This window comes from Triticum urartu, chromosome 7A, assembly GCF_056163025.1.
Source record: "Triticum urartu cultivar PI428250 chromosome 7A, HENAU_Tu73, whole genome shotgun sequence".
Classification (NCBI taxonomy): Eukaryota; Viridiplantae; Streptophyta; class Magnoliopsida; order Poales; family Poaceae; genus Triticum; species Triticum urartu.
In genome coordinates, this window is record NC_141879.1 from 253755058 (window position 1) to 253768741 (window position 13684).

The 13684-nt window shown below is 47.1% G+C and overlaps 1 protein-coding gene across 1 annotated transcript; it reads left to right on the plus strand.

Moving 5' to 3' along the window:
* Positions 1 to 4650: 4650 nt before the first annotated feature.
* On the plus strand, positions 4651 to 5759 carry LOC125523004 (uncharacterized). The gene has a single exon (XM_048688038.2). The coding sequence runs from the start codon at positions 4904 to 4906 to the stop codon at positions 5624 to 5626; it is 723 nt and encodes a 240-aa protein (XP_048543995.1). The 5' UTR covers positions 4651 to 4903; the 3' UTR covers positions 5627 to 5759.
* The last annotated feature ends 7925 nt before the right edge of the window (positions 5760 to 13684 follow it).

A 13684-nucleotide genomic window follows, 5' to 3' on the forward strand; every position in this document is an offset into this window, starting at 1 on the left:
TAATATTGCCATCACCACCATCAAGATTGGCCGAGACAAACCGTCAGACCTAGAGCAAATGATATGTAGGAACAAAACACCACATGCTCCCTCATGTCAGCCTCGTCGACTATGACGACTATAACATGACTCAAATAGAGCCGCGTGACAATTATTATGTGTGATACCACCTCCACCGTTGAGGCTTTGTCACAAAAAACACAGAAACATAGCACTAGAGAAAATAATAATAGGAATATAGACATAGAACTAGGGTTCTTCTCGCCTCCGGTCACCAAATCGACACCGCTAAGTTAGGCGAACAACCATGATGGAAGGGCCATAAAATAGTGGCGGCTAGTTTTCCTCTAAGCCTTGTGTATGTGTAAACTTTCAGTCATATATGAAAAAAAGTATAGTTTTGGTTTTCTCAGCTAAACTCTATGTTTGGTCCCTCAACTATAATGCCAGAAAAATAATGGCTCCACAACCATTAAAAATGACAATATTTAGCCATACGCTTATTGAAGATGATTTTAATGATAATGTTGTTGTAGATTTGAGCAGTTTTTTGTTACAAAAATATGGAAAATTAATAGTTAAAGATGCTACCTTTTTTGGAAAGTAAATAATTTGAACAAAATTGCAAAAGACATATTGAGCTTTGTTCACAAGATTACAACCAATTATGATTTATTTTGGTGAAACAATTTTTTTGTCTAAAGTGAACATTTCCCACAAACACCGGATATTTTTTGGGGGGCACTACAAAATGTAGAAAAAAACATAGCTTTACCAAGTTATATAGTTTTCTAGAGTTCTACCATGCATAGTTTTTTTAAAACTACAAATTATTTGGTAAATTTGCTAAAATGTTTGTCTTTACCGTGAAGTTTCACATATTGTGTTCTTCTACCTTTTTTTCATGATTGACTTTTGAATTTCATGGTAACTTGGGTGCCATGAGAGCAAAGTAGTTGTCATATTGTCATCAAAAACATTTTCAATAGAGCAAGTGATAAAAATTAAAACAATTTTGAATACCGGGGGCCCAAAAATATATAGTGTTATATTTGTGGGAACAAAGTTAGGTACCTGAAATAATTGAGGGACCACATTTTTACTTAAAGAGTTACAAAATAACATAAATTAAAAATAAGAAAACTAATTTAAATTTTAGAAATTCAAAGAAAATTCAAAAATTATGGGAATTAGATAAATCATTTAGTAATTTTATGAAGTCCAGTGTTTTTATTGACTTCTACTCAGTGCCATGGACCATCAAGACACCCCCTCACCCTCACGACCACCAAAAATATTTTTTCCATTATACTTGTGTTTTTCCATAATTTTTCTTTCACAAAGTTTCTGATTTTTTACTCTTTGTGCTAATTAGCATACGTGTGAAAACTAAAACCTTGTCATCATAAAAAAATCAGTGGAGCAATGGACCATATTTAAATTATGACACTTGAAAGACATGGATATGTGGTATTCCCTTTAGAGTGATTATTTGTACAAATACCATTAATGAAAAATACATAATTTAGCATTGCTTCTTGTAAAAATATATTTTCCTATTTTTAGAGTATTTTTTTCCTTTTTAAGGACAAATAGGATTGGTCAGCCTGTGTCCATTTTGGCCCAAATTAGGATACGCCCGGGGATACACGTGTGCCCCCACAACATGAGAGCCCCTAGCTAACGCTCGTTGGGAGCCCCTATTTGACGCCCTTTACATCAAATTGGCGGCGCCACGCACAGAACGCAGCCTGACTGGGCTGGCCCATGAGTTCAACCGTAGGACAAAAAATATAGCACAAAAAGGAGACGCGCGTGAACCCAAGATTCAAACCGGAGACCAACTGCTTACTCTCGCGCGGTCCTAGCCACTCCAGTTAACTACTATTGCTCTTACTTGTCACTAGAGTAGTATATATAACTCCAAGAACTAACCGTAGATGTAGAACTGGAATGGTCAAGTGTAGCGAATCGGAACCAGTACTGTAGTAAACCGAAACCAGCTATTGTAGCGAACCTAAATTAGTTACTGGGGTAAACATTTCTTTAATATATATTTTAAAAAGTGCTAACATTTCTTGAAGTTTTGAACAAAATTTCGGAGACAAGAACATTTTTTGAATATGTGATTTTGTTTTTGAAAAATGCGAAAAATTGAACAAAAAAACATTTTTTTTGAAAGCATAAAACATTTTTTTAATTTGTGAACAAATTATGAAATTCTGATTTTTTAACCGCGAACAAGTTTTGGATTTTTTGAATTTTTTTTGAAAGTGCACCATTTCAGGATATTCGGAATATTGAAACCATGAACATTTTTTGGAATTCTTTAACATTTTGTGAAATGTGATTTTTTTAATTTCAAACCAAAATTTGAAACCGTGAACATTACTGAACATTTTTTGAAAAATGAATATTTTTTCAATTTGTGAACAAAATATATAAAAAACATAATATGGAATTCCTGAACATTTTTTTAACTTGTGAACAAATTTTAAAGACAAGGACATTTTCTGAAATTCCTGTGCAATTTTTTATACTCGAATATTTTTTAAATTTGTGACCAAACTTTTGTAAGAGGAACATTTTTTAAAATATGAAAAAGTTGAAAATAACAAAAAAATAAAAATAAAATCATCTTGAAAAAGGGAAAACGAAAAGACAAAAGACAAAAGAAAGAAAAAAAAGTGAATAGAAAAAAGAAATAGGAAAGAAAAAGGAAACAACAAATAAAAAAGAAACATATAAACAAAAAATGAAGAAATAAATAGCAAAACAAAAACGGAAAACCAGAAATAGCTGTCCAGGAACCTTGTAGAAGGTTTCTAAAACCTTCTAGGAAGTTCCTGAAACTAGGAAAAAACCCAGAGTTTGAACCTTCTCAAAACCAGGATCAATGTACATGCTAAAACAGCTAATATGGGTCAGCCCATAGCGACCCCTAGTTGCGAAACATTGACATCTTGACACAATGAGCATCCGTTAGGGAATGCCCCGCTCGCTAGCGTCAAAGAGAGGACCTTTCACGCAGGACGCAATCTAAATGGCCCGGTCCATTCCTTGTCGTCGCAGCAAGCCACCACAGAAATCCCCAAAAAACAAGCTCTAGCGAAGAATCAATGGCAGAACCTCTTTTTTGCGGAAATCACCCCAGAACTAGAAAAAGATCAGCATGATACAAGGCACCCTACGGAATAAGAAAATTACAATCAGGTCCCTAGAAGCCCAAACCAACCACAACACCACCGTGAACTGAAGGCGCGTCGTCCCGCCGTCGCTCCCTCGGAGCCGGCCGGACCTTGGATCAGGAGATGGTTTTGCCGGAGAAAGGAAGTCTTGGAAGTCAAGGCCCACATGAACTAGCACGTTGGTGAGGAAGTAGATCGAACCGCCGCCATCTTCATCTCGTCACTTGCAGGCGAGCCAGAGGGAAGCAGTCCTGGAATCGCTCCTGTACAGAGAGTCGCAGAGCTCATCATCAGCGCCGGAGCAAACGCCAATGAAGTGGGGAAGGAGCCGCGACACAAAATTTTCCCGCCTTGGTCACCGCCGCCGCCACGCCGGCCAAGAACTCCGGGAACGCCTGTGGTCAAGCCACCGCCAACTCTTCCAAATCGACCATGCAACACACACAGACTGCACTTGGATGGGGCAAATTTGTGGCATTTAGTTCACTCGACATCGCCCCCTCCATCATGACGATGCCACCGAAACACCAGCCCAGCACCTATCCACAAGACGGAAAACGGAGGACCGGGGTTCCCCCACCCTCACGCGTGCTGGAGCGATGGGCGGAGGGGAGAGTAAGTGTTCCTTACCACTTAGAGAGTTGACCGTTAGTGATTAGTAAATCGCGTGAATTTATAAGAACTAAATGCAGTGACAGATCCAAAAAAAATAAAATAAAAATCGACCATTGGACATTTTTGTAATATACGGTGAATAGTTTTTCAATACACAATGAACATTTTTATGATATACGGTGAACAAAATTTTACTACACATCGACATTTTTTGTGATGTACGCTAATTTTTTTTAAAATACACATTGAACGTTTTTGTGATATATACGAAACAATTTTTAAATACACATTAAACACTTTTCTTATATACGCTAACATTTTCTTAAATACGTTTGAACATTTTCTCAATATAAGGTGAACACTGTTTTAAACACAACAGAAAAGAAAAAAATAAACAGAGCGATCATGGCCGGGCCGGGCCAGGTTTCGGGCCAGGCTTGTAGAAGTCCGACCTTCATTTCTCAAGTCCGAGCCCATCCCGAAGCTCGAAATACTCCCTATTTTCAAGCCCGAAATCCGAAAGCCTGGCCTGGACGCTGTTTTTCAGTGTACGCACGTGCAAGCCAAGCACGAAGCCCGAAAACCAGGCCCAAAAAACAGAAAAACTGAAGCCCGAGGCCGGCCCCAACTATCTTCCAGGCTGCAAAACAAGGCCTGAGCCCGGCCTGTCCCGGCCTGGGTTTTTCGTGCCGGTCTCGGGTCGGGCTGTCCATGCCCGGGTTTACCCACAGCACAGCCCAGTTACATTTTTTCTTATTGACGGCCTACAGGGGCATTTTCGGTACATTCGCCTAATCAACTCCTCGTGCTGTCGCTGTCCACACTAAACGGAAGCGGGAGATTCCAGAGGCTTCCGGAGTTGAACCGAACCTTCTCCACGCTTCTCTTCTCCCCTGTCCACCCAGTCCCTCTCCCCGATCGAGCTCATATATCTCTCGCCATCACACTCTCGTTCGGCACAACCACAAGCCCAACTGCACGGCAAGCGGGATTGGATCAGTCAGTAGCGGCACTAGAGAGAGGTAATAGAGGGATTGGATTGGTGGTTGGCACTTTGATTTGCTTAGCGCGCGACGAAGCAAGCAAGCTAAGTGAGCGCGATGGTGGTGCTCATGGAGTACGCCCCCGGCGTCGGCGTGACCATGAAGAGGAAGGGCGAGGAGGAGCCGGGGCTGTTCGCGTTCCCCGACGACGGCGACGGCGGCAGCGTTCCGGTTTCCTGTCGCGCGACCAAGATGAGGCGGCTGGAGATTGCCGGCGCCGGCCACGATGTGCCGGCGGCGGCGGCCGTTGGGACGGAGGGCGACGTGATGATGGCGGAGGAGCCGCCGGCGCCGTCGCTCGGGGCCGCGGAAGGGGAAAAGAGGGCTGTGGTGGTGTACGGCCCGGCCGTCGACGCCGCGCGCGCTGGTGGCCGGCTCGGCCTTCTCGGCCAATGGCGGCTCCCCCCTTGGGCGCCCCTTAGCGCCGGCGCCGAGTGGATCCGTGACATGCTGCGCGAGGCGGACGGCCGCACGGTGCGGGCGGTGCTGTCCAGCGCTCAGGAAGAGGGGAGCGCCGACCTGGCACTGGTCCCTTGGGGCGCGGCACACGTGGCGGCAGAGGCGAATCAGCCGTCCACGGCCGCGGAGACAGTGGACGGGGAAGAGGACGCCGAGGGAACGGCAGCGATGGACATCGAAGAGGAGAGGGAACATCATCAAGCCCAGGCGGTCGCGACCGGCTGCGGTGAGGGGTACTTGTGCCGGTGGCCGCAGCACTGCTTGGCGCCGCCTCCGTTGCCGGCGGTTCGCCAGGCGACCCCGGCTGTGTGGTCGTGGTGAAACGCGCGTGGCTGTACGACCACGACCGACGGAATTGATATGTTCCTCTTTGCCGATGCGTGTCGCGTCGATTTGTGTTTGTGGTGTCCAGTTCGTCGAAATCAGAGCACGATCATTCTTTTTTTTTTTCTGATGGAAAGACCTTCCTGCCCAGCTTTATTAAAATTCAGATAATGCTAAAACTTCTCACAGTGAGAAGTAACATAGAATAGTAACTTGCCGATGTTATTAGTCTATGTTACTACCTACGTAACATATGAGTACTATTATGAAAAAGTTCATTTATTAGGCTATAGACTCATTATGCCTTGAAATGTGTGATGTTACAGTAACTACCTAAGTTACCATAAACCCCCTCTCTTCTTATTAATTAGCTACTACATAAGCAATCTTGTATTGAAATGTGTGATTTTACTAGTAAAGTCCATTGTGACTAGTCTAAGGATGAAATCTGGATTCAAATCGTGTTGACTCTACTCACTAGCTAGCTAGCTCAGAGAGAGGTGGCCCCGTTCGCTGTTTCGATGCCTGCTGGAAGAGTACAAGATCTGGTCATAATAGAATCAAGCCAGCCAATCATCAGGGTACAAGATTAGGTCGACACGTCAAAAGAGCGCCTTGTCCCTGAAACCGACCAACCACCGGTTGGGGCCTTGGCTCTGGTGCCTTGTGAGGACAGCTTATTGTAGGAGGCAACTCGGTGCATTGTGGATAAAGTGGACGCGACGCCCAAGGTAGATGCCCGACCAGCTCTTGGAAGCCCTGTTGGCCTTGGAGCGGAGCCAATCACGTCAAGGTGCACAGATCCAAGTGAAAGAAGACAAGAAAGGCCAAGATCCCAAAAGACAGTGCATGTGAGACTGGACAGGATGGCGACGTACAAGGAGAATAGGACATCGGAGGAGGCGCGAGACCCAACCTCAGAGGTGGCTGGGCTGATGGGACGCACGGACGTGAGCCATGCACCTACCCGGTTGGTGGATGAGGAATCTCCATGCAACGTCGAGTGCAACATGCTGAATACGGTCCAGTCGCAGCCTGTGGGTGATATATCACTGGATTTATCTTCAAATCCGATTGAAGTGGACTCAAACTTGATGCTGGTGGATTCGACAGAAGGTATGACTGCCCAGGAAGCATTGGCCTACGCGAGGTGAAGAAGTTTTGTTCCAGCATCGTCAAAAAGTTGGCGCCACCTCTCCTGCGCGAGGTTTCAGCTCTACGGCCGGAGGCAAAACCGTTTACACCCAAGCGCACTACGAGATCCACCAAGCGATCTGCTGGGACGAACACAACCAAGTCCAACAAGGTGAAAAGCGTGTTGCTGAGAGCACTTGGGCTTGTCCCAGAAGAGATGGCGGTGGATGACGAGGCAGTCAAAGATCTCCAAGAGCTGTTCGATTCCCCCCTGAGGGAGCAGCATGTGAGGGTCATTGCGGCGTTGTTCGGCAAATGCGCCCCCCACCAATGACGAGCTGCCACGAGAGTCTGATGTGGTGATCGGTGTGCACTGAGCATGCCGCGGGGTGTGGGTGTTGTTGAATCCTTGATATGGATCACAACCCGGAGATCATTTGCTGGAACGTGAGAGGGCTGAATAACCCTGCCAAGAGGAAGGTAGTTAGGGAGTTTCTTTCTTCGCTTAGAGTAAACCTAGTCTGCTTACAAGAGACCAAGCTCGAGATTGTAGACCAGTTTGTTGTCTTGCAATGTTTAGGGCCATCCCTTGATGGCTTTGCCTACTTGCCTACTGTGGAAACGCGTGGTGGTATCTTACAGGGTTGGGACATGACGCGCTTATTCGTGGACTGCATCCAACTCGATTCAAACTTCCTCACAGGCAAAGTCCATCAGATTGATGGCGATGAATGGTGGATCTCGGTGGTCTATGCGCCGCAAGGTGATGAGCTGAAAACGCAATTCCTCCAAGACCTTTATGGCAGGAGGCTGCTTTGTCCAAAGCCTTGGATGTGCCTCGGTGACTTCAACATGATTCTCAGGGGATCCGAGAAGAGCAACCAGAATATCAATAGAGCAATGATGAGCAAATTCCAAAACTTCGTGGATGACCACGAGCTCAAGGAACTGTACATGCACGGACGACGTTTCACTTGGTCGAATGAAAGGAACTCGCCAACTTTCACCAAGATTGATAGGATTCTCGTCTCCGTGGATTGGGAGCTAGGTCACCCCGATTACCTGCTCCAAGTGCTATCTACTAGTGCTTCGGATCATGCGCGATTACATCTCTCCACGAGCAACAACTTTCAAGTCAAACACCGCTTCCGCTTTAAGTTATATTGGACAAAACTCGATGGATTTCTCGAGGCGACACAAGAAGCTTGGGTCTGCAGCGATGATACTTTTGACCAGTTCAAGAGGCTGGACACGCTTCTCAGAAACACGGCTGCATACTTACAGGCTTGGGGGCAGAGGAAAACTGGTAACACTAAAATGCGCATGAAGACTGCCACCTGGGTGATTGCGAGGCTGGACAGAGCGCAAGAGCGCAGGAGGCTGAGTCCGATGGAGTTGTGGCTGCGCTGGACCTTGAAGTTGGCTCTGCTCGGTTTAGCTTCCCTTGAGCGCACCATTGACAGGCAGAGATCGAGGATTCGTTGGCTGAAGGACGGTGTGACGCCCCCGATTCAATCGTACACTAATCATACACACAAATGTGTACGATCAAGATCAGGGACTCACGGGAAGATATCACAACACAAATCTACAAATAAAATAAGTCATACAAGCATCATATTACAAGCCAGGGGCCTCGAAGGCTCGAATACAAGAGCTCGGTCATAGACGAGTCAGCGGAAGCAACAAAAATCTGAGTACAGACATAAGTTAAACAAGTTTTCCTTAAGAAGGCTAGCACAAACTGGGATACAGATCGAAAGAGGCGCATGCCTCCTGCCTGGGATCCTCCTAAACTACTCCTGGTCGTCGTCAGCGGGCTGCACGTAGTAGTAGGCACCTCCCGAATAGTAGTAGTCGTCATTGACAGTGGCGTCTGGCTCCTGGGCTCCATTGTCTGGTCGCAGCAATCGAATATAGGAAGAGGGAAAAGGGGGAGCAAAGCAACCGTGAGTACTGATCCAAAGCACTCGCAAGCAAGGAGCTACACTACATATGTATGCATTGGTATCAAATGGAATAAGGGTATCATATGTGGACTCAACTACAGAAAGCCGGAATAAGAGTGGGATAGCTAGTCCTGTCGAAGACTACGCTTCTGGTAACCTCCATCTTGCAACAGAAGAAGAGAGTAGATGGTAAGTTCACCAAGTAGCATCGCATAGCATAATCCTAACCGATGACCCTCCCCTCATCGCCCTGTGAGAGAGCGATCACCGGTTGTATCTGGCACTTGGAAGGGTGTGCTTTATTAAGTATCTGGTTCTAGTTGTCATAAGGTCAAGGTACAACTCCAAGTCGTCCTGTTACCGAAGATCACGGCTATTCGAATAGATTAACTTCCCTGCAGGGGTGCACCACATTTCCCAACATGCTCGATCCCCTTTGTCCGGACACACTTTTCAGGGTCATGCCCGGCCTCGGAAGATCAACATGTCGCAGCCCTACCTAGGCACAACAGAGAGGTCAGCACGCCGGTCTAAATCCTATGGCGCAGGGGTCTGGGCCCATCGTCCATTGCACACCTGCACGTTGCATACGTGGCTGGAAGCAGAACTAGCCCCCTTAATACAAGAGCAGGCTTACGGTCCAATCCGGCGCGCGCCGCTCAGTCGCTGACGTCACGAAGGCTTCGGCTGATACCACGACGTCGAGTGCCCATAACTGTCCCCGTGTATATGGTTAGTGCGTATATGCCAGTGGCCAGACTCAGATCAAATACCAAGATCTCGTTAAACGCATTATCTTGAAATAACCGCGAACGCCGACCAGGGCCAGGCCCACCTCTCTCCTAGGTGGCTGCAACCTGCCCTGTCGCTTCGCCACAAAGTAACAGTCGGGGGCCGTTGGGAACCCAGACCCACCACTACCTGGGTGGAACCACCTGCCCCTTTAGCCCCCATCTCCGAACAGTAACATAAGTATGTAACAGTATATAGTATATGTATCCGTGATCACCTCCCGAGTGATCACGGCCCGATAGTATAGCATGGCAGACGGACTAGAATGTAGGGCCACTGATGAAGTACTAGCAACCTATACTAAGCATGTAGGATTGCAGGTAAGGTATCAACAGTAGTAGCAACAATGATAGGCTATGCATCAGGATAGGATTAACGAAAAGCAGTAACATGCTACACTACTCTAATGCAAGCAATATAGAGAAGAGTAGGCGATATCTGGTGATCAAGGGGGGGGGCTTGCCTGGTTGCTCTGGCAAGAAAGAGGGGTCGTCAACACCGTAGTCGTACTGGGTAGCAGCGGCGTCGGTCTCGGTGTCTAGCAAGAGAAGAGGGGGAAGAAACAATAAATATTAAGCAAACAGATGCATAGCGATGCATGACATGACAAGTATCGGTGCTAGGGGTGCCCTTACGCGGTATGAGGTGGTACCGGTGAAGGGGGGAAACATCTGGGAAAATATTCCCGGTGTTTCACGTTTTCGGACAGATGAACCGGAGGAGAAAGTTGCGTGTTCGCTATGCTAGAGATGCGTGGCGGACAAACGGGCTGCATATCCGGATTCGTCTCGTCGTTCTGAGCAACTTTCATGTACAAAGTTTTTCCATCCGAGCTACGGTTTATTTTATATGTTTCAAAGTTTTAATTTAATTTTAGAATTATCAGAATTAATTTAATTAGGAAATGCCATTATGATGTCAGCATGACATCAGGGTGATGTCGGCAGTCAAGAGTCAATTGACTTGGTCAAACTGACGCGTGGGTCCCACTGTCATTGTCTAACTAACTAACTAACTATTTAGTTAGATTAATTAGCAGGTTAATTAGGTTTAATAGTTAGTTAATAGAATTAATTAAGTTAAATATTTATTTATTTATTTAATATTACTTTTTTTAATTAATCTTTTTAATAAACGTTCTGGGCCGTGGGCCCCACATGTCATTGGCCCCTGGCCTTAGCAGGCACAGGGCGCCGCGGGCGGGTTACGAGCGCTAGCGCCAGGCGCCCAACGGGGCGAGCCCGGGCGCACCAGCGACAGCCGACGGGGCGCCAGACTTGCCCGCGGGGCGTGGTGGTCGGCGCGAGCCCGGACCGGAGCAGGGCGAGGGGAACGGGAGCGTGCGTGCGCGGAGGCAGCAGCAGCGACGGAGGCAGGGCGGGAGCTAGCGCGAGCGGGGAGGCGCGGGCGTGCCTGCGGTCGGAAGCAGCAGTGCGGTAGTGGCTGTAGGGGACGGTGGCGGCGTTGAGAGAACCGGGATGCGGCGGCGTGCGACCGGACGGAGCAGGACGGGGGCGGTCTCAGCCCGAAGAGGCGATGCAGGGGCGCGACGGGCGAGGTTAGGCGCGCGGGCCGCGGCCAGGGGGAAGGCGATCGTGTGTGCGGGCGGCGGCGGGTGCGCGCGTGCTCACCGCGAGCACGAGCACCGGGCGGCACGAGTGGCCGCGGGGGCGGGCGCGCGCGAGCTGGGCACGACCAGCGCGGGGTGACCGCAGGCAGGGCTTGGGCGGACGTGCGTGTGGCGACGGAGAGAGGCGCACCGAGCGGGGTAGCAAGGAGAGGAGGGGGTCTCACGGCGGGGTTTGCAGGGCACGGGGCAGTGGGGGTCGAGGAGGAGTCTGGGACGCGTCGCCGGGGACGGGGAGCGCCGGCGACGAGGCGCGGCCTCGCGCGAGGGAGAGGAGAGGTGCGGAGGAGGCCCGGGGTGGCGGTGCTCGGCGTCGGTTGGCTGCAGCCCCAGCAGAGCGATGGCGATCCTCGCGCGTGGGGGGTGCCGGGTGGAGGGGATCAAACAGGGGGGCGCCCCTCCTCTGTGCGACTGCGTGTGTGTGTGTCGTGGGTGACGGCGCAGGGAGGGAACGAGGAAGAGTGGGGATCATGGGGGGGAGTGTGGGGTGCGGCAGTTAGGTCAAGGGGGGGATGGGTTAGGTGTAGGCTGGGGTGGGCCGACCTGGTGGCCTCTTGGCCAGCTGGGCCAAGGCCCAGTGTGAAAAAAAGGGGGGGCTCTCTTTTCTATTGTTCTGTTTGCTTTTTATTCTCTGTTTTTAGTTTAGTTTCCAATTTATTTTCAATTCCAAAAAAAGATAAAACTAGTTTCTAATTTTAGTGTAACTAAATATACTATTGCCACATTAACTATGGCACCCAAATAAAATAGTTTAGTATTTTATTAATTATAAAAGTAATTTATTAAATTGTTTAAGCTGTTGTTTTATTTACTTTAGTGCATTTAAATAATAGAAAAAATGTGGTTTCACCACCATAATCATCTATGATTTATTTGCTACATTTCGAACACTTTATTTTTAATATTTGAAAACTTTATTTGCTTGACTTGATTTTGAGTTTGATCTCGGAACGAGAATTGAATCATCATGAAACTGGCAACAGTAACCGTGGTAATGTGGCATCATTAATAGAGGGTTACTGTAGCTTAATTATCCGGGCGTCACAATTCTCCCCCGCTACAAGAAATCTCGTCCCGAGATTTAAGAGGTAGAGTGAGGGGAAAAGATTTGGTTACGAATTTCTAACGAATCTTCTCAGTCTTGGTTGCTCTTCTCGAAGAGGTCGATCCATTACATTGATGCCTTCATTCCTCTGTTTCAGCCCATCATGATGAAGTAGTCATCCTTCTTCGGAAGTTCCCTCGTACTTACAAAAAGGTTAAGGGGTATCTTTGAAAGAACTGAGCACTACAATGTTGCTTATTTAGATATCATCAGGACAGGTGGCGTAAAGTAACTCTCGAAGTGAAACTTAAGAAATTACCGAGAGCAAGGTAAAAAGGTACCATGAGAAGTTTCGAGCAGGTAGGCAATCATTCGATGCCTGAACAAAGTGTGAAAGGGGGTCTAGAGCAACGAGACAAAGTATTGCATCTTATACCAAAATATATTGTTAGGAAGATGACCCATGAATTACAAATGAAATCAAGCACGGCATAACTTTGGCAACACGGGTGTACATGAGAGTCAGGTTTCGATCCTGTGGAACTGTGGGTTATGGGCCCACCATGGGTTAAAAGTAGGAAGGGCGTTGACATCTTGCATGGTCATGATAGCAAGACATGTCAGAGGGTAGCCTATCTGTTATGTCGGTAACAATGTCGGTACCAAGGGCGAGGTATGAAGAGAACCATTTTCCTGCTCGTTGAATGAGGCGGACCATTAGGCAAAGTTCTCGTCCATCGATGGCTACCGGAATGTCATCAACAATAGTAACAAGGTCTTGCTTGACAGAATTGTACACCGAGGTGTTTACATAAGCAGGAGAATATTACTACTTAGATCATATAGACCTCAAGAAAGGTCAAACCAATCAATGGAAAGGACAATATGATTATGAAATTAAACAGAACAATGGAAAGGAAAATGTGTTTAAACACATATTTCAGGGGTATATCCTTCCCAAGGACAAACAGAGCACGATATCCATGACAGGAAATAATGTAGAAAACTCTTTAGGTAAGGGGAGAGAAAGTTCAGGACATTACCCATACAACGGTGTTTGGATAATTGATAAAGAGAATTTAGCATTGTGCTTCAAATGCTCTTATTGATGATCGAAGTAGCATAGCCATGCTTCGAGATAGCATTGACATGGTCTTCAAGCAAAGGTCAGTCTTTGGATACACGAAGTATTCATCAGGAACAACTGGTAGAATAAGTCTTACAATTTTCTCATGGAAGAGTGTTTAACCTGGCTGAAAAGGAAAATTATAACAATAGAGCCTCCTACCAGGTGTGCTAGGCATGACATCACCTTACCGGGTCATATAAAGACCAATGGTATAACTCTTGGAAATATGTCCCAACCATCATATCTGGCCGAGATTCAGATCTGATTGGTGTCAGGATACCTCAGACTCTGGATGCCCGAGAAGAAAAGGTGACGAGATGTCATTGTAAGATTCTCGGGAAATGAACTATGGAAGCGAGTTCCGAAACAAGAGTTCATC